The sequence below is a fragment of the Aquarana catesbeiana genome, linkage group LG03, assembly GCF_042186555.1.
Source record: "Aquarana catesbeiana isolate 2022-GZ linkage group LG03, ASM4218655v1, whole genome shotgun sequence".
NCBI lineage: Eukaryota > Metazoa > Chordata > Amphibia > Anura > Ranidae > Aquarana > Aquarana catesbeiana.
In genome coordinates, this window is record NC_133326.1 from 678,668,880 (window position 1) to 678,691,610 (window position 22,731).

Consider the following 22,731-nt stretch of genomic DNA (forward strand, 5'->3'; position numbering starts at 1 on the left):
AAAATTAAAGTGGGCCGCTCTGGGTGAAGTCCAGGGCCAAATTTTTGTCCCAGTCCAGCCCTGCACACGCCTGACTTCCATAACTCCCATCCTGGCGGTGTTCCCACTCTTGACTCCTCTCCAGACTCCCTCATGTTGTAATATGTTGTAATGTTCACCGATTTATGTGGGACATTGTTGTGTGTATGTACACATGCAGTCAATATTGACCAGGCCAGAATTCAATTGACTGGTTGATTTGTCCAACTGAATTTTAACATATCAAGGGGACAGCTGAAGACTCTTTGATGTGTTGATCTTATGCAAGTCTACCTAGGTGTGTGAGGTGAGGTATGGTCTGGAAACCTAATTGAACATTTCAAAGGGTACATTGTTTAAAGGACCATAGTAGAAGTATTTATTGATGGTAATTAGACTTGACGGGTAACAATAAGATCAAAGAGTATTTTGGGTTGACCTAGCAGAAACTCCCTCCTAGTGGACTAGTATTTCATGGAGGACATTCAAGCTGGCATTTAGTTTTGGGAGAGGCTTGTCTGTGTATGCACACTCGGACCTAAGACATGGGACTTTGAATTATATTTCCTCTGTCGGATTTCTTTGTCATCTGTGGACTTTGGACTTTGTTCTGTGTTGGAAGTCAATAAAGTGCATCTCTCTGGAAGAATTGGGTTGCTGCGGAAGAGTACTTACTAATTCATTATCATACCCACTCTACATCTATACACCCAATATTCAATTAATATAATAATAATAAGACTCTTTGATCTTATTGTTACCCGTCAAGTCTAATTACCATCAATAAATACTTCTACTATGGTCCTTTAAACAATGTACCCTTTGAAATGTTCAATTAGGTTTCCAGACCATACCTCACCTCACACACCTAGGTAGACTTGCATAAGATCAACACATCAAAGAGTCTTCAGCTGTCCCCTTGATATGTTAAAATTCAGTTGGACAAATCAACCAGTCAATTGAATTCTGGCCTGGTCAATATTGACTGCATGTGTACATACACACAACAATGTCCCACATAAATCGGTGAACATTACAACATATTACAACCACCTCAGACTGCAGACATGATACAGGAGATGGGTCAGAGACTGCAGACATGATACAGGAGATGGTCAGAGACTGCAGACATGATACAAGAGATTGTTAGAGACTTGGAACATGATACAAGAGATGGTCAGAGACTGCGGACATGATACAAGAGATGGTCAGAGACTGCGGACATGATACAAGAGATAGTCAGAGACTGCGGACATGATACAAGAGATGGTCAGAGACTGCAGACATGATACAAGAGATGGTCAGAGACTGCAGACATGATACAAGAGATGGTCAGAGACTGCAGACATGATACAAGAGATGGTCAGAGACTGCGGACATGATACAAGAGATGGTCAGAGACTGCGGACATGATACAAGAGATAGTCAGAGACTGCGGACATGATACAAGAGATGGTCAGAGACTGCAGACATGATACAAGAGATGGTCAGAGACTGCAGACATGATACAAGAGATGGTCAGAGACTGCAGACATGATACAAGAGATGGTCAGAGACTGCGGACATGATACAAGAGATGGTCAGAGACTGTAGACATGATACAAGAGATGGTCAGAGACTGTAGACATAATACAAGAGATGGTCAGAGACTGCGGACATGATACAAGAGATGGTCAGAGACTGCAGACATAATACAGGAGATGGTCAGAGACTGCAGACATGACACAGGAGATGGTCAGAGACTGCAGACATGATACAGGAGATGGTCAGAGACTGCGGACATGATACAAGAGATGGTCAGACTGAGGACATGATACAGGAGATGGCCAGAGACTGCAGACATGATACAGGAAATGGTCAGACTGCGGACATGATACAGGAGATGGTCAGAGACTGCAGACATGATACAGGAGATGGTCAGAGACTGCGGACATGATACAGGAGATGGTCAGACTGCGGACATGATCAATGCAGACTCCCCAGTGCCCATCAATGCAGCCTCCCCAGTGCCCATCTATGCAGCCTGACCAGTGCCCAGCAATGCAGCCTGACCAGTGCCCAGCAATGCAGCCTCCCTGTGCCCATCTGCAGCCTCCCTGTGCCCATCTAAGCAGCCTCATTGTGCCCATCAAAGCAGCCTCACTGTGCCCATCTAAGCAGTCTCACTGTGCCCATATACAGCCTCTGTGCCCATCTGCAGCCTCACTATGCCCATCTGCAGCCTCACTGTGCCCATCTAAGCAGCCTCACTGTGCCAACAATGCAGCCTTATCTGTGCTCATCTGCAGCCTTGCAGTGCCTTGATTACACACAGCGGTATGTACCTCCTGCTGTATCATGGAGCTGGTGTCTGAACTGTTCGGCGGCCAATCACTTACTGTAACAAAGCCGGAACACTGATTCAATTGAACCAGTTCAGACCCCAGCTCCATGATACAGCGGGAGATACATACCGCTGTGTGTGATTACAAAAGCGGAGGGAGGGAGAGGAGAGGAGGCACTTGGATCGGACCTGGGCGCTGCTGCAGCTCAAAGCGGCCCCAGGGCAGACGGCCTACCGGGAAATTACCTGGTATCCCGGCAGGTCAGTCCTGCCCTGGTGCTGAAGGGAGTATTAGTATGTACAAATGGAGAGGGGGCAAGTCATGGATGGGCAAAACACAAGTCCACTTCAAGCTCATTATTAAAGCGGGGGCTATTTCCAACCTACTGAAAGCAATATACAGAAGATTAGATGTGTAAGGTGTCAATGAGGTATGCTGCTCATCAACTGCTGTCAAGTCGTTCCTCCGTGTTCCTGCATGTGGAGAGACCAATATTGGTTATAATATAGATCTGCAAAATCACTGTTTTCTCTGCGTCCATCCAAGTTGTATCTTATGTCGAGCCCTAATGAAGGAGGAGTAGCTTTGCCCCAAAAAAGTGTGTTGGCTGTTTTTATAGGATTCTTTTATGGACTCTTTCATCTGCTTTTGGTCTGGAGCTTCTTCCTGTACTCCTGTGGTTTGAGCTAATGTTGGGTGCCCATTGAGGAAAGTCTTCATTTGTGGGGGTCACCTAGCCAGGGTATTGAGCTTGTTTGAAGTTTTCCTTTATCTGACTAAAAGTCCCTATATACCGATAATAGATATGAGGAGCCAGGGGATGTTTTTACCCAAATCAGGATTAAGCAGCATAGGCTGCAGTGGGTAAGCGTTGCCACCCTAGGGTAGGAAGTGTGTTTCTGGCAGAATCCCCAAGTAAAAATTAAGAAAAAAATGAAATAATGAAATCTCCATATTTAAAGGGACTGGTAAGCTGTTTGGCTATTTGGATATGCTTCCCCTTCTTTAGAACCTTTACAGGACAGTAAAAATAAACTAGTTGTCCTTCCAAGGACACGTTTGGCATGAATTTTATACTTCTGAATGGTTACATTTAGGTTTATCTAGTTTCTCATGGCTCCCTTACATCATGGCTGTATATTATCATCTCCCATTAAACATTACATCTAAATCTTTAAAAATGTTCGCTATTTCTTCACTTCCTCTTCCTATAAACTTAAACACATTCAGACCATACAGCAGTGACAACACATCCTCTGCCATCCAGCTACCGCACCCTGAAAGGAGAGATGAGACTCTTCATCATTATCAGTCTGTCCTTTCTAGGTAAGTGATAAAATTAGCTACATTGAACTATGGAACTTATTATTACTAGCAAGTGTGCAGTCAGTCTGAACACCAGAGGGATCGATATTGGCAGAATTCTGGGTTTGCAGCAAATAATAAGTTGTGAACAGTCTTTGCAAATTTCTCATCTTTCTAGAAGTGTGAGCTGCAAGAAGTGCAATACAGCCTCAAAAAGGTTCATTTATTAAAGAATAATATTGCGTAGACAGAGTTTTACCAGGGCTTTTTTTCAGCAGGAACGTGGGGGGAACACAGTTCTGGCACCTCCAGAACTGAATGTATGTAATGGCAAGAGGTGCTGGGGGGTGCTGGAGGGTGCTGGAGGGTCTACTGATGCTGGCTGCTGGGGAATCTATTGTTGCTGGAGGGAATCTATTTTTGCAAAGGAAGGGGGTCTATTATTGCTGAGGAGTTCTTCTGTTGCTCGTGGGGGATCTATTGTTGCTGGGGTAAGTCTTATGTTGCTGGGGGGTCAGTCATTGCTGGGAAGGATGTAAAACGTTAGTTTTTACCAGTTTTTTCTCTTTTTGTCAAACACCGTCCCGCTAGCGGGCCAAAACGAATGGCGCTTTAGCGCTAATGGCCGGGCGCCCCAGTGTGAAAGCAGCCTTAGACATACATGTGCTCACAGTTTTCTGAAATGGCTGCAGTGGAACATGCCAGTACACTGTGCTTTATTATGACTGCTTGTAGTCCAACTCAGGAGGGAGCAGAAAAAGTGACAATGCCACAGCTAAATTTGGGAAGCCTGGTCACTATAGAAAAGGAAGAACTTGATATGATGATAATGATGTCTGGTGAACCCCAAACTGAGTACAGTAAAACCTTGGATTGTGAGCATAATTTTTTCCGGAAACATGCTTGTAATCCAAAGCGAATTTCCCCATAAGAAATAATGGAAACTCAGATGATTCGTTCCACGACCATTTATTCATAAGTCCAACAGTTTATATTATAAAAAGATTATAGCAATGTGACAGATTGTGTAACCATAAAATGTCCATTCACAAATGGAAGCCTCCACAAGGGGATTAGAAGCTAAATCCATCAGGAGCTCGAGTATAAAAGAGAAGAGAGGCCCCTCTAATGCCCCGTACACACGGTCGGATTTTCCGATGGAAAATGTCCGATCGGAGCGTGTTGTCGGAAATTCCGACCGTGTGTGGGCTCCATCGGACATTTTCCATCGGATTTTCCGACACACAAAGTTGGAGAGCAGGAGATAAAATTTTCCGATAACAAAATCCGTTGTCGGAAATTCCGATCGTGTGTACACAAATCCGACGGACAAAGTGCCACGCATGCTCAGAATAAATAAAAAGATGAAAGCTATTGGCCACTTCCCCGTTTATAGTCCCGACGTACGTATTTTACGTCACCGCGTTTAAAACGATCGGATTTTCCGACAACTTTGTGTGACCGTGTGTATGCAAGACAAGTTTGAGCCAACATCCGTCGGAAAAAATCCTAGGATTTTGTTGTCGGAATGTCCGAACAAAGTCCGACCGTGTGTACGCCCTATAAGTGTACAATATGGTTACATTTAATGAAGGTACAACATTTAGCAACTCACATGGTTGATGATTAAAAGAGGCACATCTAAGTATACAGGCATTCGGGGTAAAGCTGTCTACATAGACCATCCCACGCACGGCCGACTTTCACAGCTGTCAGTCTGCAATCATGACTGGGAAGACTACCCTGCAGTAGAGCGATCTGAAAGAGAGGCTTGTGTAACCTGTGGAGCGCAGAGTGGAAGGGATGGCATCAATGACGGTGCAGAAGATGGTCTATGTGGACAGCTTAACCCCGGATGCCTGCATACGTAGATGTGCCTGTTTTAATCACCATCCATGTGAGTTGCTAAATGTTGTTTCTTCATTAGGGATGAGCGTTGAGTTCGAGTCGAACCCATGCTCGAATCGAACATCGCGTGTTCGACCGTTCGTCGAATTTCGAACGTTATGGGCCGTTCGCACCAAATTCGAGTGGCGCGTCACAGCCCATAATTCACTGCGGCATCGCAGTGCGTGGCTGGATAATGATTGGCCAAGCATGCACTGTGACCCGCATGCTTGGCCAATCACAGCGCCATCTGTACAGAGAGCCGTAATTGGCCAAAACCAGGGTGGCTTTGGCCAATTATGGCTCAGGGGGTTTAGTACACGCCCCACACTATACAAGGCCGCCTGCGTGGCGGCCTTGTGTAGTGTGTTGCGGCGGCGGTGGAGAGATAGACAGAGAGACAGTGTCATTTGATTTAAGTTAGAGTAGGCAGGCGAGTCAGTTAGCTGCACTTACAGTGTATTGTGTATATATATGCATCCTAGGTGTTGTATATATATATATATATATATGTATAAATATACATATACATATATATATATATATACTGTATTCAGTTTAGCTAGATCCGTTCCTGTTATTCTCTTCTTACTGACAGGCAGGCGTTTTTACAGTATTTACAGCTACCTGAAGACAATTGCTGGTGTTCTTCTGATCCTATTAGTCCTATTAGCTACAGTATTTACAGTTAGTGTAGTGCGTCCTCTGCACAGTGTGCACCTAAAGCTACCTGAAGAAAATTGGTGGTGTTCTTCTGATCCTATTAGTACTGCAGGCAGCAGCAGTATTTACAGTTAGTGTAGTGCATCCTCTGCACAGTGTGCACCTAAAGCTACCTGAAGAAAATTGGTGGTGTTCTTCTGATCCTATTAGTACCGCAGGCAGCTGCAGTATTTACAGTTAGTGTAGTGCGTCTTCTGCACAGTGTGCACCTAAAGCTACCGGAAGAAAATTGGTGGTGTTCTTCTGATCCTATTAGTCCCGCAAGCAGCTGCAGTATTTACAGTTAGTGTACTGTGTCCTCTGCACAGTGTGCACCTAAAGCTACCTGAAGGAAATTGGTGGTGTTCTTCTGATCCTATTAGTACCACAGGCAGGCAGCTGCAGTATTTACAGTTAGTGTACTGCGTCCTCTGCACAGTGTGCACCTAAAGCTACCTGAAGACAATTGCTGTTGTTCTGATCCTATTAATACCACAGGCAGCTACAGTATTTATAGTTAGTGTACTGTGTCCTCTGCACAGTGTGCACCTAAAGCTACCTGAAGAAAATTGGTGGTGTTCTTCTGATCCTATTAGTACCACAGGCAGGCAGCTGCAGCATTTACACTTACTGTACTGCCTCCTCTGCACAGTGTGCACCTAAAGCTATCTGAAGACAATTGCTGTTGTTCTGATCCTATTAATACCACAGGCAGGCAGCTACAGTATTTACAGTTAGTGTACTGTGTCCTCTGCACAGTGTGCACCTAAAGCTACCTGAAGACAATTGGTGGTGTTCTTCTGATCCTATTAGTACCGCAGGCAGCTGCAGTGTTTTCAGTTAGTGTACTGTGTCCTCTGCACAGTGTGCACCTATAGCTACCTGATGACAATTGCTGGTGTTCTGATCCTATTAATACCACAGGCAGGCAGTTGATTCTGCTAGCTGCAGTATAATCAGTGTATATATACATCCCAGCTTTGTGCAGCTATATCTCACTGCAGGCCATTAGTATGTCTGGAAGACTAACAAGGAGAGGCAGACAGTCAAAAGCCAATAAAAGAGGGCAAGCAGGCTCTGTGTCTATGAGGCAACAGTGTTGGTCGTGGAGACGGTGCATCCTCATCAGCACGTGGCCGTGGGACACGCTTGTGCTTTTTTTTCGGCAGCTGGCCGTGTTGAGCCGCAACATGCAGAACACTTGGTAGAGTGGATGATCAAGCCGTCCTCATCCTCCTCATCCTCTCTCATCCAGGCTCAGGGTACTTTGTCTGGCAAAGCAGCTGCCAACGCGGCCTCTTCCCTCGGCTCAATGGCATCAGTCACTACTCTGCTAGCCCCACCATGTCCTCCTGAGGAGTCACCCGAACTGTTTGACCACAGTGTTGGGTACATGCTCCAGGAGGATGCCCAGTGTTTTGAAGGCTCCGATGATGGTACCCAGCTAGAGGAAGGCAGTAACGTGAGCCCAGAGAGGGGGTGCCCAAGAAGGACAGCAATCTGGGAGTCATGTTCCTCCAGCTGCAGCATTGTGCCAGCTTTGCTCTAGTGATGAGGAGGGAGGGGATGATGAGGTCACTGACTCCGAGGTAGGATGCCTTCCAGGGGCTATCTTAAGGGCAGCACACCGACTGCATCGCTCCGCATGTGCAGGGTGCTGCTGTCTCTGCGCGTTATTCCAAAATTTCTTTGGTGTGGGCCTTTTTTGAGATGAGTGCATCAGATCCCACCGCTGCTATTTGCAACATATGTCTCAAGCGTATCTCGCGTGGCCAAAACATCACCCGCTTGGGCACCACATGCTTGACCAGACATATGTCGACCTGTCATGCAGTTCATTGGCAAGCGTACCTAAAAGACCCACACCAAAGAACAAAGCGGACCTCTCCTTGCTCCTCATCAGCTTGGATCTCCAACCCCACTATACCTTCAGTCCTCTCTGAAACCTGCACTGAGAGGAATAAAGGTGTAGAATTAGGTGTGTCACAGCCAAGTACTTGCGGGCAATCTGCTATCGGTACACTGACGTCAGATTGTACCAGGCAAATTTCCCTGCCCCAGCTGCTGCACCATCGAAAGAAGTTCGCTCCAAGCCATCCACATGCCCAGCGGTTGAATGCTAGCTTGGCTAAATTGCTAGCACTTCAACTGCTGCCTTTTCAGTTGGTAGACTCTGCCCCCTTCGTGAGTTTATGGAATGTGCGGTTCCTCAGTGGCAGGTTCCCAAACACCACTTTTTCTCACGGGAGGCGATTCCGGCTCTCTACCGGCATGTGGAAGGCAATGTCTTGGCCTTGCTGGACAGGGCGGCCAGCGGTAAGGTGCATATTACCGCTTACTCATGGTCCAGCAGGCATGGACAGGGACGTTACCTATCTTTCACCGCGCACTGGGTGACTCTTCTGGCAGCTGGGAAGGATGCAAGACAGGGTGTAGTAGTGTTGGAGGTTGTTCCACCACCACGCCTCCAAAATTCTACTAGTGGTGATTCTGCCACACCTCTCTCCTCCACCCCCTCCTCTTCTTCTTCATCCGTGGCCTCTTCCTGCGCTGATTTGTCCGCGAAACCAGTGGTACTCTGTAAGCGTTCAAGGGGCTACACAGGCACGCATTCAAAAAGTTGCCATGCGGGGCTTGAGCTGGTGTGCTTGGGGGACAGGAGCCACACTGGGGCAAAGATTCTGTCAGCTCTGCAGGGGCAGGTTCAGAGGTGGTTGACGCCACGCTAGCTTGAGCAAGGTATGGTGGTTTGTGACAATGGCACCAACCTCCTCTCCACCCTCCGACAGGGACAACTGACCCATGTGCCCCATTTGGCTCACGTCCTTAACTTGGTGGTGCAGCGGTTCTTGGGCAGGTACCCGGGCTTACAGGATGTCCTTAGGCAGGCCAGGAAAGTCTGTGTGCATTTCTGCAGGTCATATAATGCCAGTGCTCGGCTGGCTGACCTCCAAATGGAATTTAACCTGCCCAAGAACCGCCTAATCTGTGACATGCCCACCAGGTGGAACTCAACGTTGGCCATGCTGCAGCGGCTGCACACGCAGCAGAGGGCCTTCAATGAGTACCTATGTGACTATGGCACCAGGACAGGGGACCTTTCTTTTTTTCCCCACGCCAGTGGGCTATGATCAGGGATGCATGCACTGTCCTGTCACCATTTGAGGAGGCCAGGAGGATGGTGAGCAGTGACAGTGCATGCATCAGTGACACTGTCCCTCTTGTCTACCTGTTGGAGCACACGCTGCGTGGAATAATAGACAGGGCACTTGAGGCAGAACAGAGGGAGGAAGAGGAGGACTTACTTACCTCGCAAGGCCCCCTTTATTCAGTGTTCTGATCACGGAGGAGGAGGATTGTGTCAGCATGGAGGTCGAGCCTGGCACTCAGCATCAGCAGCAGTCTTTAAGGGATCATTTACAGTCCAAAGAAACCCATGGACTTGTATGTGGCTGGGAGGAGGTGGCTGTGGATCATGTCGTCCTTAGTGACCCAGAGGACTCTGGACCGAATGCCTCAAACCTACGCGGCCTCCCTGATCCTGCAAAGCCTGTGGAAGGATCCTCGTATTCGTGGTATCAAGGGGAGGGATGATTACTGGCTGGCAACCCTCCTTGATCCAGGTTACAAGGGTAAGGTTGCGGACCTTATCTTGCCGTCGCAGAGGATGAAACATTTTCAGGAGGCCTTGCAGAAAGGTTTGTGCAACGAGTTTCCAGAGCCTGGGAGGTTACAATTTCCTGGTCCTCCTGGACAACGTGTTGCTGAGGCTTCGGTCAGTCACAGAAGGAGCGGTTGGAGAAGGTGGCCGTCTGACCGATGCGTTCAGACAATTTTTTAGTCCGCAGCCCCAAGGTGCAGGATTACCTAGGGGCAAGATCAGACTTGGACACCTTTCCCACCGAAAATCCTCTGGGTTACTGGGTTTTTTCCTCTGGGTTTTTTTTAATGTGAGATCCCTTCAAGACTGCATATGCTGATGCTGAGTGACTATCCTGTTATGCTGAGTCACAATTCTCTTCCTCCTCAATTTTCATGCTGATAGCTTGTAAGAACATTTTTGGTTCTAGGCACCGCCACCAGTGGCCAAGGCCCAATTTTTCAGCCCCTGTTTCACAGGGGCATGTAATTACAATTTTTGATGCACTACTTTGCAGCAGGGCTCATTTCTGCACTCCAACTAGAGTATCTGTGAGGGGTTGCAGTGTTGTGGCACCAGCACCAGTGCCCAAGGCCCAATTTTTCAGCCCCTGTTTAACAGGGGCGTATAATTACAATTTTTGATGCAATACTTTGCAGCAGGGCTCATTCCTGCGCTCCAACTATAGCATCTGTGAGGGGTTTCAGTGTTGTGGCACCAGTGCTTAAGGCCCAATTTTTCTGCCCCTGTTCAACAGGGACATGTAATTACAATTTTTTATCTAATATTTCACAGCAGGGCCCATTCCTGCACCCACCAGGAGTAACTGTGAGGGCTTACAGTGTTGTGGCAACACCACCACCACCAAAGGCCCAATTTTTCTGCCCCTGTTCAAGAGGTGCATGTAATTACAATTCTTGATATAATATTTCACAGCAGGGCCCATTCCAGTGCCCACCAAGAGTAACTGTGAGGACTTACAGTGTTGTGGCAACACCAACACCTAAGGCCCCAATTTCTGCAGAGTATATAGGGCAGGCTCCTACTTTCAAACATCCAAATTACAAATGACTCCTACTTGCAAATAGAATGAGACAACAGGAAGTGAGATGAAATCTACCCCTAGGAAGGGAAATTCTCTCCTGTAAGAGTTAATATGGGAAAAATGTGTCTCCTCTTCACTGATGCTTTATCACCAATCCTTGTTTCACAAACCCCCCCAAATTTTCAAAAAACATTTGTCATTGGGACAGAAAGTGAGGTGAAATCTTCAGAAGAGGTGCACAGGCAGCAAAACAAATGTCACAGGGGTGATAACCCTTCCCTATGTTTTCCAAAAAGCTTAAAAATAGATTTTTTGGCTGGTGCTACACTTTAAAAATGTACCAGTTCAAAATTACAAACAGATTCTACTTAACAACAAACCTACAGTCCCTGTCTTGTTTGCACCGCCTGTATACTGCTGTTCAGAGTATATAGGGCCTGGGGGCCCCACGCCTTTCCTTTTTTTAATTTGGGTGCGGGGTTCCCCTTAATATCCATACAAGACCCAAAGGGCCTGGTAATGGACTGGGGGTACCCATGCCGTTTGTCTCACTGATTTTCATCCATATTGCCGGGACCTGACATTACATTAAAGCCGCAAGCAGTTTTAAATGACTTTTATTCCTTTAGAAACATCATTTTGTGCAGGGACTGTTCTAAGCACGGGAAACACGTGCCACTTTACAGGCATACTATAGACACCCCCCAGGTACAATATTTGAAGGAATATTTCACTTTTTTTTTCACTTTAAGCATCATTAAAATCACTGCTCCCGAAAAAACTTTGTTTTAAAAAAAATTTTTGCATTGATACATGTCCCCTGGGGCAGGACCCGGGTCCCCAAACCCTTTTTAGGACAATAACTTGCATATTAGCCTTTAAAAGTCCCATAGACTTTAATAGGGTTCTAAAGTTCGCACAAACTTTCGGTCCGTTCGCAGGTTCTGGTGCGAACCGAACCGGGGGGTGTTCGGCTCATCCCCAATCTTTATTAAATGTAACCATATTGCTACACTTAGAGGCGTCTCTCTTCTCTTTTATACTCAGTTGTGACATGACGCTACTTGTATATCAAGACATCACTTGTATATCAAGTCAAAATGTATTAACCACTTGCCGACGGCTGGATGTCCAAGGACGTCCTGGGCTTTGTGGTGGTATATCTGAATGATGCCCGAAGCTACAGGCATCATTCAGATATCTGCGTTTTCACCCGGCGATTTCCTACACCATAAGAATGATCATAGCGGCTAAAAAAATGTATGTGGATGTGTGGGTATACATATGTATGTGTATATATATATATATATATATATATATATATATATATATATATATATATATATATATATATATATATATATATATATATATATATATATATATATATATATATATATATATATATATGTGTATGTGGGTGTATGTAAATACATGTATGTATTGTAGGGGATCAGAGGGGTGAAAGGCCGGTTCAGACAGTTCAGTAAATAAAAATGGCTTTATTCAGCAAAACAAACAGAAGAAATGACAGGCTTGTCTTGTCGCACAGGTGCAGAGATAGGAAAAGTTCAGTCTCTTTAGCCAACAGGCTGATATATAGACAAGGTGCGCGGCTCTGGCCAGAGCTACAGTCTCTGATATTGTTTTACTCACCCCAGCAATGGATCCTCTCACACAGCATGCTGCTGTGTCTCTCTCTATCTCCAAACACACAACTCCTCTCTGACATCTTCAGCTCAGCTGACAGTAAGCAGCTCCGAAGGGGAAGTTCCTGTCCTCTTCAATTAACCCGCCCCAGACTGACCCTCTGCAGTTTATGTGTGTAGGTGTGTATGTATGTATGTATGTATGTATGTATGTATGTATGTATGTATATATATGTGTATATATATATATATATATATATATATATATATATATATATATATATATATATATATATACCGTATTTATCGGCCTATAACACGCACTTTTTTCCCCTGAAAATCAGGGGAAAATCGTGGGTGCGTGTTATAGGCCGATCCCCGCCGATTTCTGTGTCATCGGAGCGATCGCGGCAATTGCCGCGGTCGCCGCCGACATACACAGCCGTGGGTAGATTCAAAAATGGCGCCGAGACTGCAGGGAGCCGAGATACACATACTCGAGTGTTCTCGGCTTTTTCCGGTGCCGCCGTCACGCCCAGTCCCGCCCCTGGACCTGTGTTATGTCCATCATAGGGCGGGACTGGGCGTGACTGTGAGCGGCGCTGAAAAAAGCCGAGAACACTCGGGCATGTGTATCTCGGATCCGACAAGAGCCGAGATACACATACCCGAGTGTTCTCGGCTTTTTTCGGCGCCGCTCACAGTCACGCCCAGTCCCGCCCTATGATGGACATAACACAGGTCCAGGGGCGGGACTGGGCGTGACGGCGGCGCCGGAAAAAGCCGAGAACACTCGAGTATGTGTATCTCGGCTCCCTGCAGTCTCTGCGCCATTTTTTGAATCTACACCGAGTGCACAAAGCTGCACTGACATGGCTGGACTGGGGCAGACCTGCACTAACGAAGCTGCACTGGGGCAAGGCTGCACTGAGGCAAGGCTGCACTGGGGCAAAGCTTCACTGACAAGGCTGCACTGGGGCAAAGCTTCACTGACAAGGCTGCACTGGGGCAAAGCTTCACTGACAAGGCTGCACTGGGGCAAAGCTTCACTGACAAGGCTGCACTGGGGCAAAGCTGCACTGACAAGGCTGCACTGACAAAGCTGCACTGACACTGAAAAGGCTGCAGATGGACAGATAAGGCTGCATTGATGGGCATTTTAATGTAAGTTTTTTTTTTCCTTAAACTTCCCTCCTAAAAATTTTTTTTCCTTAAAATTCTCTCCTAAACTTGGGGTGCGTGTTATACGCCGGCGCGTGTTATACGCCGATAAATACGGTATATCTATGTGTGTGTATATATTGTGACATTGGGGATTGTTCAGCTCAAGTGGATAGATGCGTTTTAGTGCAGTGAGTCCACATCAGAGAGGCATTTATAGTTAAGGGCCTGGTAGCCCACGTTTATTAAAGGAAAAAACAACAAAAGTCCATCCAGGAATCCCACGCAGGGGTCCAAGCTTCAATTAAACACACAAAATCCAAATGAAAATGCTAGCCCACCTGGCTACTCTTCAGGAGTAATGCTGCTATAGGGAACAGGCCCCTCAAACAAGCTGCTTGGATGCACACAGTCTTAGGCTCCTTGGTCACACACAGTTTCAAGAGCTTCAACGCACGCAGCTTCTGGCTCCTTGGATGCACACAGCTTTGAAGCCCTTCAACGCACACAGCATCTGGCTCCTTGGACGCACACAGCTTTGAAGCCCTTCAACGCACACAGCATCTATTCTCACACAGAGACACTTACTAGCAGCCACTGCTCCAACTTCACCTTCCTCCACCCTTTCTGCTCTCACCAGTCCCTCGTTATATGGGCTGTGTGCACCTGGGCACACACCCTGCTGGCTGTCCACAAGACCCGGACACAGGGTTGGAGATCCCGTCCCACCCAAGACTCTGAAGGATCTCCAAACTACAGAGCCCCATAAGGAACTAGCAAAACCTGGAGAAAACTGCCAGAGCAGTTCTCTCCACCTCAAACCTACACTCTGTAGCTCTGCACTCAGACAATATGCAGACTCTGTGTCCACTTTAACCCCATTTTCATAGTGACAGAGCCTTGCTCTGCCACATACCCCCCCCTCTTGTTTCGATCCGGAGGGAGAAACACCTGCACCCACCATAGCAGTTGGGACACCTCTGTGCTGGCCATTAGCCACGTAGGCCCAACCCTTTTTTCGGGTGTGCTTCCAGGTACGTCCCACCTTGGATCTTAACAGGGTCCTATAATTCCGTATACTCTGCCTTCCCTCTCTTCTCTTGGGGTTCCTGAGCATACTCTCCTCTCTTGGGGGAACTCTGCCTTCCCTGATCCTACCTTTCAGCTTACAGACGTCAGTTTTATCTTTCACCACAGGTCTTTCAGGTTCAAAAACCTCTCTCTGGTTACCCACGGCAACCACGTCACTTTTAACAGCACCAAACATTAGCAGATCATACATTTCAATGACATCCTGTCGAACACAATCAGTGCCATCTATCTCAGTACTTGTTGTTAGGACCAGACCTGAGGAGGGACAAAACACAGGCAAGTGATTACACCCCACGGGTCCATAGCACAGCTTCACCTCACCTGTTGTCCAACACTCCATGGGTAACTGATCTAACAAATGACACTGATCCAAGCACAAACTACTCCTTTCTGATGTACACATTACATTGTTGCAGCAACCAACATTAACATTAGCACTTTCCTTTACAGTGTCTCCGGGTACTTTAAGTTGTACCTCTTTCTGAGTGATAGAAAGCATCTCTGCTAGTGCTGCGTCTATTTTGGGCCCTACCTTCTCATGAGGTTTAGCGGGTGAAACAGTATCCACGCCCTCTATTGACCACTGCTCAGCCGCACCTCGGACCACACCAGCAGAGATGTTTATAGTCACTACACCAGCCGGAGAGACCTTTGATGTCTCCAACAGTTCTCCTGGGCACCTTCCATACCACTCAGTAACTGGGAGCACCCTCTCAGAGAACCTCAAGACTATCTGCCACACTGTTAATAAGCATTGGTCCCACCAATACCATTCTCGATCAAGGCTTCCCAGCACAGCCTGTACCACCTGGCTCCACCCATGGGTACTACGCAGCACCACCTGGTCCGACTGTGGTGGAGACACCCAAGTGTACAGTGAGTGCATTTTTACCAACTCCAGCATTTCAAGTAAGGTTTTTGTCATCTCTAAACATCCAATGTCTAAATACCAGACCTTTCTAAGGTCTTTTTCCCTGTCCAAGACATGGAGGGGCTCATCCACTGCAGCTTGTGAGGTTGAGACATTTGAAGAGACCTCCAACTCCTTGGAGGTACCCCTCATCACAGCCTGTTGCTCCCCTGGAGCGCTGTCAGACACAGGTCTCACACTTTTCCCTTCTGTACCAGTGTCAGTGAGCCACTGCAGGTCATTATAAGTCACATTGTCACCTTCACACTTGAGCTGTGGGGCTGTGGACAACACATCTGCTTTGCCAGCACCCTGAACAGTTCCTTCAGACTGGAGGGCATTAACCTTCGCAGGGACAAACGTGTCCTTGAGCACCAGCCGATCTGCGATCCCTCCATTGGGCATAGCAGGTGTTATGTCCACCACATTATTTAATATTGCGATTGCATTCTCATACCAATTATCCCAGTCTATTGTGGTTCCATCACCTACTCTAGAAGGCCCCACAGGAACCTGGGATTCACTAGCCAAAACATCACCTGTGTCATTTCTATACATATCCCTTTGGGTGGACACATCATCTGACAAGGCAGGCTGTAATACATGCTTTTGCCCTACCTGCTCTGGGGGCGCTACTGACCCACACAGCTCTGCACTTTCAGCTTTTGCAGGCTGAATTAACCCCTTGACAACTGGGTTACACTTAGGGTTGTGGGGCTGCGCCCGCACACTCTCACTGTGTGACTCAGTCTTCCTTTGTTTCACCAGAGTAGCACCACAGCCATCCTGGAACACCTCTGGCTCCAACACATGGAGACCCCATGAGACTTCCATGGACAAGCCTGCGCTTCTGGTTGTCACGGGAGATATCCTACTCCCATCATTGGCAGTGAACACATTTCCAACATTTTCAGACATGACATTAAAGGGAACACATTTTTCAATGTCATTATCACCAATACCATCACATTTGCCAACAGTAACACATTTGTCAGCATAACCATCAGAATTTTCATTACGTATAGACATAACTGCTACTTTTGTGGATTGTCTATTACCAACCACAGCCTGTGAGCCTCTCTTCACATCACCCTCTATCTTTAAAGGGGAACTCTTTCCTCCTTGAGCAGCTCCATAGCTGACCTGGGAAACTCTCTGCTCCGTCACTGCGAGCTCCTCTGAAGTTTCCCTGGGCAACTCTGCAGCACCTGTCACTAGGGAACATGGCACAAGAACAGTTTTGGTCACCCCTAGTTTAACCTCTCCAGCACTCTGCTGGATTATAGCAGGCACATGCATAGTCCCCATGTCCATTTGAGTCTTTAACCTTGCTGTCAGCTGGGCTTCACCATGTGCCTCCCCACTGCTCCGGGTAGCACGCTGCAGCAAGTCTATGTCCATTTGCACTGCGGATCTCCCCGCTGGACACACTCCCATGTCACTAGGTTCAGTCCCACAAACTGAAACAGTCTTACCATTTTCAGTGGCTGGCATCATACCCTTCACTTGAGTGCGCTGTCTCTCAGCTGCATCCATACCAGCTACTTCCTCTGTGTGGCCACAGGACGACACTGCAGCCTTTCCAGACTCTTCAGCGTTGTTCCAGAACCTTGGGCAAGTAAAAATTCCATGCCCCACTTGACCACATTCCAAGCACGGTACTGGAAGCTGAACTTTACTTTCTTGGAATCTCCTTGATGACTGGCTCTCTGTTGCCAAGGGATACCACTGGTCATGACCATCAGCAGACAGACTCCTTGGACCCCCGACATCCCTGTTGGCCTGGACATTGCTTCCACAGATGACCATATTCCTCTTTTTCACACGCTGTTGTCCACCTGGCTTCCTGTTGCCAGGGGAAACTTCTTTCACTTCCTTTTTAACTGGGGATGACATGATTAATTTACCCCAGGTCACAGAAATTTCACACTTGGAAAAATTCTCTGGCGTGGCTGGGGCATGTGGTGAAATACCCTCTAGCCATAGAACCCTTTCCCTTGCTTCAGCAAGGATTGCTTCCTTTTTCTGTTTTGAACGCCCCATGCTTGCTGTCTTACACACAGCAACTTGCAACACACTTCACAGCAGAGAGAAAAAAAATATGTGATTCTCCTTTCACAGGTACACAACCTGCATGCAACACGGAGAGAAAAAATATGCGATTCTCCTTTCACAGGTACACAACCTGCATGCAACACAGTCCATCAAACTTCTGTGCAATGCTGTTCGCCTGGCTGCCACACACAGCTAGCAGTAGTTCCTGATGCGACTCACCATGGAGCAAGGACCTAGATTCAACCGTCTACATGCCCGCATTCGCCACCACTTGTGACATTGGGGATTGTTCAGCTCAAGTGGATAGATGCGTTTTAGTGCAGTGAGTCCACATCAGAGAGGCATTTATAGTTAAGGGCCTGGTAGCCCACGTTTATTAAAGGAAAAAACAACAAAAGTCCATCCAGGAATCCCACGCAGGGGTCCAAGCTTCAATTAAACACACAAAATCCAAATGAAAATGCTAGCCCACCTGGCTACTCTTCAGGAGTAATGCTGCTATAGGGAACAGGCCCCTCAAACAAGCTGCTTGGATGCACACAGTCTTAGGCTCCTTGGTCACACACAGTTTCAAGAGCTTCAACGCACGCAGCTTCTGGCTCCTTGGATGCACACAGCTTTGAAGCCCTTCAACGCACACAGCATCTGGCTCCTTGGACACACACAGCTTTGAAGCCCTTCAACGCACACAGCATCTGGCTCCTTGGACGCACACAGCTTTGAAGCCCTTCAACGCACACAGCATCTATTCTCACACAGAGACACTTACTAGCAGCCACTGCTCCAACTTCACCTTCCTCCACCCTTTCTGCTCTCACCAGTCCCTCGTTATATGGGCTGTGTGCACCTGGGCACACACCCTGCTGGCTGTCCACAAGACCCGGACACAGGGTTGGAGATCCCGTCCCACCCAAGACTCTGAAGGATCTCCAAACTACAGAGCCCCATAAGGAACTAGCAAAACCTGGAGAAAACTGCCAGAGCAGTTCTCTCCACCTCAAACCTACACTCTGTAGCTCTGCACTCAGACAATATGCAGACTCTGTGTCCACTTTAACCCCATTTTCATAGTGACAGAGCCTTGCTCTGCCACAATATGTATATATGTGCGTGTGTGTATATATATATGTACATAGACACACAGTGGGGCAAAAAAAGTATTTAGTCAGCCACTAATTGTGCAAGTTCTCCGACTTAAAAAGATGAGAGAGGCCTGTAATTGTCATCATAGGTATACCTCAACTATGAGAGACAAAATGTGGAAACAAATCCAGACAAACACATTGTCTGATTTTTGAAAGAATTTATTTGCAAATTATGGTGGAAAATAAGTATTTGATCAATATCAAAAGTTCATCTCAATACTTTGTTGTATATCCTTTGTTGGCAATGACAGAGGTCAAACGTTTTCTGTAAGTCTTTACAAGGTTGTCACACATTGCTGCTGGTATGTTGGCCCATTCCTCCATGCAGATCTCCTCTAGAGCAGTGATGTTTTGGGGCTGTCGCTGGGCAACACGGACTTTCAACTCCCTCCAAAGGTTTTCTATGGGGTTGAGATCTGGAGACTGGCTAGGCCACTCCAGTACCTTGAAATGCTTCTTACGAAGCCACTCCTTCGTTGCCCGGGCGTTGTGTTTGGGATCATTGTCATGCTGAAAGACCCAGCCACTTCAATGCCCTTGCAGATGGGAGGAGGTTTGCACTCAAAATCTCACGATACATGGCCCCATTCATTCTTTCATGTACACGGATCAGTTGTCCTGTTCCCTTTGCAGAGAAACAGCCCCAAAACATGATGTTGCCACCCCCATGCTTCACAGTAGGTATGGTGTTCTTTGGCTGCAACTCAGCATTCTCTCTCCTCCAAACATGACGAGTTGTGTTTCTACCAAACAGTTCTACTTTGGTTTCATCTGACCATATGACATTCTCCCAATCCTCTTCTGGATCATCCAAATGCTCTGTAGCAAACCTCAGTCGGGCCCGGACATGTACTGGCTTAAGCAGGGGGACACGTCTGGCACTGCAGGATCTGAGTCCCTGGCGGCGTAGTGTGTTACTGATGGTAGCCTTTGTTATGTTGGTCCCAGCTCTCTGCAGGTCATTCACTAGGTCCCCCTGCATGGTTCTGGGATTTTTGCTTACCGTTCTTGGGATCATTTTGACCCCACAGGGTGAGATCTTGCGTGGAGCCCCAGATCGAGGGAGATTATCAGTGGTCTTGTATGTCTTCCATTTTCTAATTATTGCTCCCACAGTTGATTTCTTCACACCAAGCTGCTTGCCTATTGCAGATTCTTCCCAGCCTGGTGCAGATTTACAATTTTGTTTCTAGTGTCCTTCAACAGCTCTTTGGTCTTCACCATAGTGGAGTTTGGAGTGTGACTGTTTGAGGTTGTGGACAGGTGTCTTTTATACTGATAACAAGTTCAATCAGGTGCCATTAATACAGGTAATGAGTGGAGGACAGAGGAGCCTCCTAAAGAAGAAGATACAGGTCTGTGAGAGCCAGAAATCTTGCTTGTTTGTAGGTGACCAAATACTTATTTTCCACCATAATTTGCAAATCAATTCTTTAAAAAAATCAGACAATGTGATTGTCTGGATTTGTTTCCACATTTTGTCTCTCATAGTTGAGGTATACCTATGATGCCAATTACAGGCCTCTCTCATCTTTTTAAGTGGGAGAACTTGCACAATTGGTGGCTGACTTTTTTGCCCCACTGTATATATATATATATATATATATATATTACTTTCTTTCCAGAAAGAGTAGAGTTGGGTCTTGTAGATCATCCTGCATCAAACATAGCAAAAGCCTGCTATTTAACAGACAGCTGGACATTGCCTAACTTTCCAGACCACACAGGAAAGTCACACGTACTGTTCATTTTCAGAACTTTAAAGTAGTATCTGTCCACAATTGTCCCTTTCAGATCATCTAAATAAACCTTTTGTCATTCCAGCTGGGAATCATCAAGGGAAAGAGGTTACTGCCTGGATCCTAGCAGGCTTGGTTGTGCATATAGGACTAGGGGTCACAAGCCTCTGTCAGCAGCGGCGGAGCACTCTACTAGAGCGGTTGAAGCCTCATAGGCAGCACATTCAAGAGAATCTATGGTGCCCATCTGTAGAGGGGTATCGTGGTCGTTCCAACATTCCTACTCAAACTTGACGGAATAGACCCGGGGGCCTTGTCATCAGGGGACTTTGTAGGAAGGTCTGATCGGACCACCCTCCCCCCCCCTGGTGCCTGCGGCGGTTGGATTACCGTCAGGAGCGATCCGAGGTGAGGGGGAGGCCACTGATTCATGGCCATGGCCTCACGATCGCTCCTGGCGAATGAGAAACTTCCTCTGCTCCTGTAATGTAAATAGCGGCAGAGGAAGTGATGTCATCGCTCCTCGTGAAGCCTTTTTGTCCCGGCTTCCGAGGAGAGAAGTCATCAAGTAAGTCTGCACAACACTACACTTACAGTAGAACACTCTAGGCACACTTTTCACCCCCGATCACCCCCCTGTACTCCCTGTCACAGTGACACCAATAGCAGTTTTTTTTTTTCTGATTATTGCATTGGTGTCATTTTGTGACAGTTATAAGTGGTAGGGCAGTTAGTGGTAGGCCCCTTTAGGTCTAGGGTACCCCCTAACCCCCCCCTAATAAAGTTTTAACCCCTTGATCACCCCCTGTCACCAGTGTCACTAAGCAATCGTTTATCTGATCGCTGTATTAGTGTCACAGGTGACGCTAGTTAGGCAGGTATTTAGGTTCGCCGTCAGGTGTTTATAGCATCAGGGACCCTCATATACTACCTAGTAAAGGTTTTAACCCCCTGATTGCCCCCTACTTAACCTTGATCACCGTATAACTGTTACGGGTGACGCTGGTTAGTTAGTTTTTTATAGTGTCAGGGCACCCGCCGTTTATTACCTAATAAAGGTTTAACCCCCTAATCGCCCGGCGGGTGATATATGTTAGGTTTGAGGGTCAGATAGGGTCTGCATCGTCCCAGGCAGCGTCAGGTTAGCGCCAGTACCGCTAACACCCACGCACCCAGCATACACCTCCCTTAGTGGTATAGTATCTGAACGGATCAATATCTGATCCGATCAGATCTATACTAGCATCCCCAGCAGTTTAGGGTTCCCAAAAATGCAGTGTTAGCAGGATCAGCCCAGATACCTGCTAGCACCTGCGTTTTGCCCCTCCACCCAGCCCAGCCCAGCCCACCCAAGTGCAGTATCGATCGATCACTGTCACTTACAAAACACTAAAAACATAACTGCAGCGTTTTCAGAGTCAGGCCTGATCCCTGCGATCGCTAACAGTTTTTGGTAGCGTTTTGATACAGTCGCTAACAGTCAGGAGCTTTTTTACCTGTGAGTCTCACTAGTGTACCCCTAAATTTAGAGCCCAAAATGGCAAATCGAAGGTACACTAGTGAAGAGGCCTACACGTTTCTGAGCATGACAGATAGTGAAGAGGAAGTCACTCATCTGTCAGATTCAGGCTCAGAATACAAACCTGTAGACAGCAGCTTTGGCACAGGTTGCGTTAAAAAATGTTTTATTTTTTACTATGTTTTTTTTGTATTTGCTTTGCAGGTATGGTAAGTCTTACTGTTATACTGTAATGTTATTTTTTTTATTGTTAACCATCATTTTCTTAGCAGATACGCCATTCAGTTGCAGCGCGGATTTATATATCTTGACAGCAACAGCGTTTGCTCCCGCGATACATAAAGCCGTGACTCCAGCGCTGTAGGAGGTGATTTCACCACCGCAGTTAAAAAAAAGAGCATATATGCCAAAGCATGGGGGCAGCAGGGGCGGAGGAGCGATTTGCTCCTAACTTTTGGGGCGGATGCCCCCATGCTTCAGCATATATAAATGGTGCATGTATGCCCATCATTAGAAGTGGGTGGATGAAGGGAGGTATTC

General features: G+C 47.0%; 1 protein-coding gene across 2 annotated transcripts in view; it reads left to right on the top strand.

Annotated features, from left to right (window-relative positions):
• The first annotated feature begins 3,549 nt into the window (after positions 1-3,549).
• Positions 3,550-22,731, top strand: part of LOC141133510 (uncharacterized) — an 84,967-nt gene continuing 65,785 nt past the window's right edge. The window contains exon 1 of one of the 2 annotated variants that reach the window (XM_073622932.1): positions 3,550-3,668. In XM_073622932.1, the coding sequence (XP_073479033.1) occupies positions 3,632-3,668 (37 nt within the window). In that variant the 5' untranslated portion in view covers positions 3,550-3,631. The remainder of the gene's footprint in view (positions 3,669-22,731) is intronic. The other variant, XM_073622933.1, reaches the window with a different exon arrangement.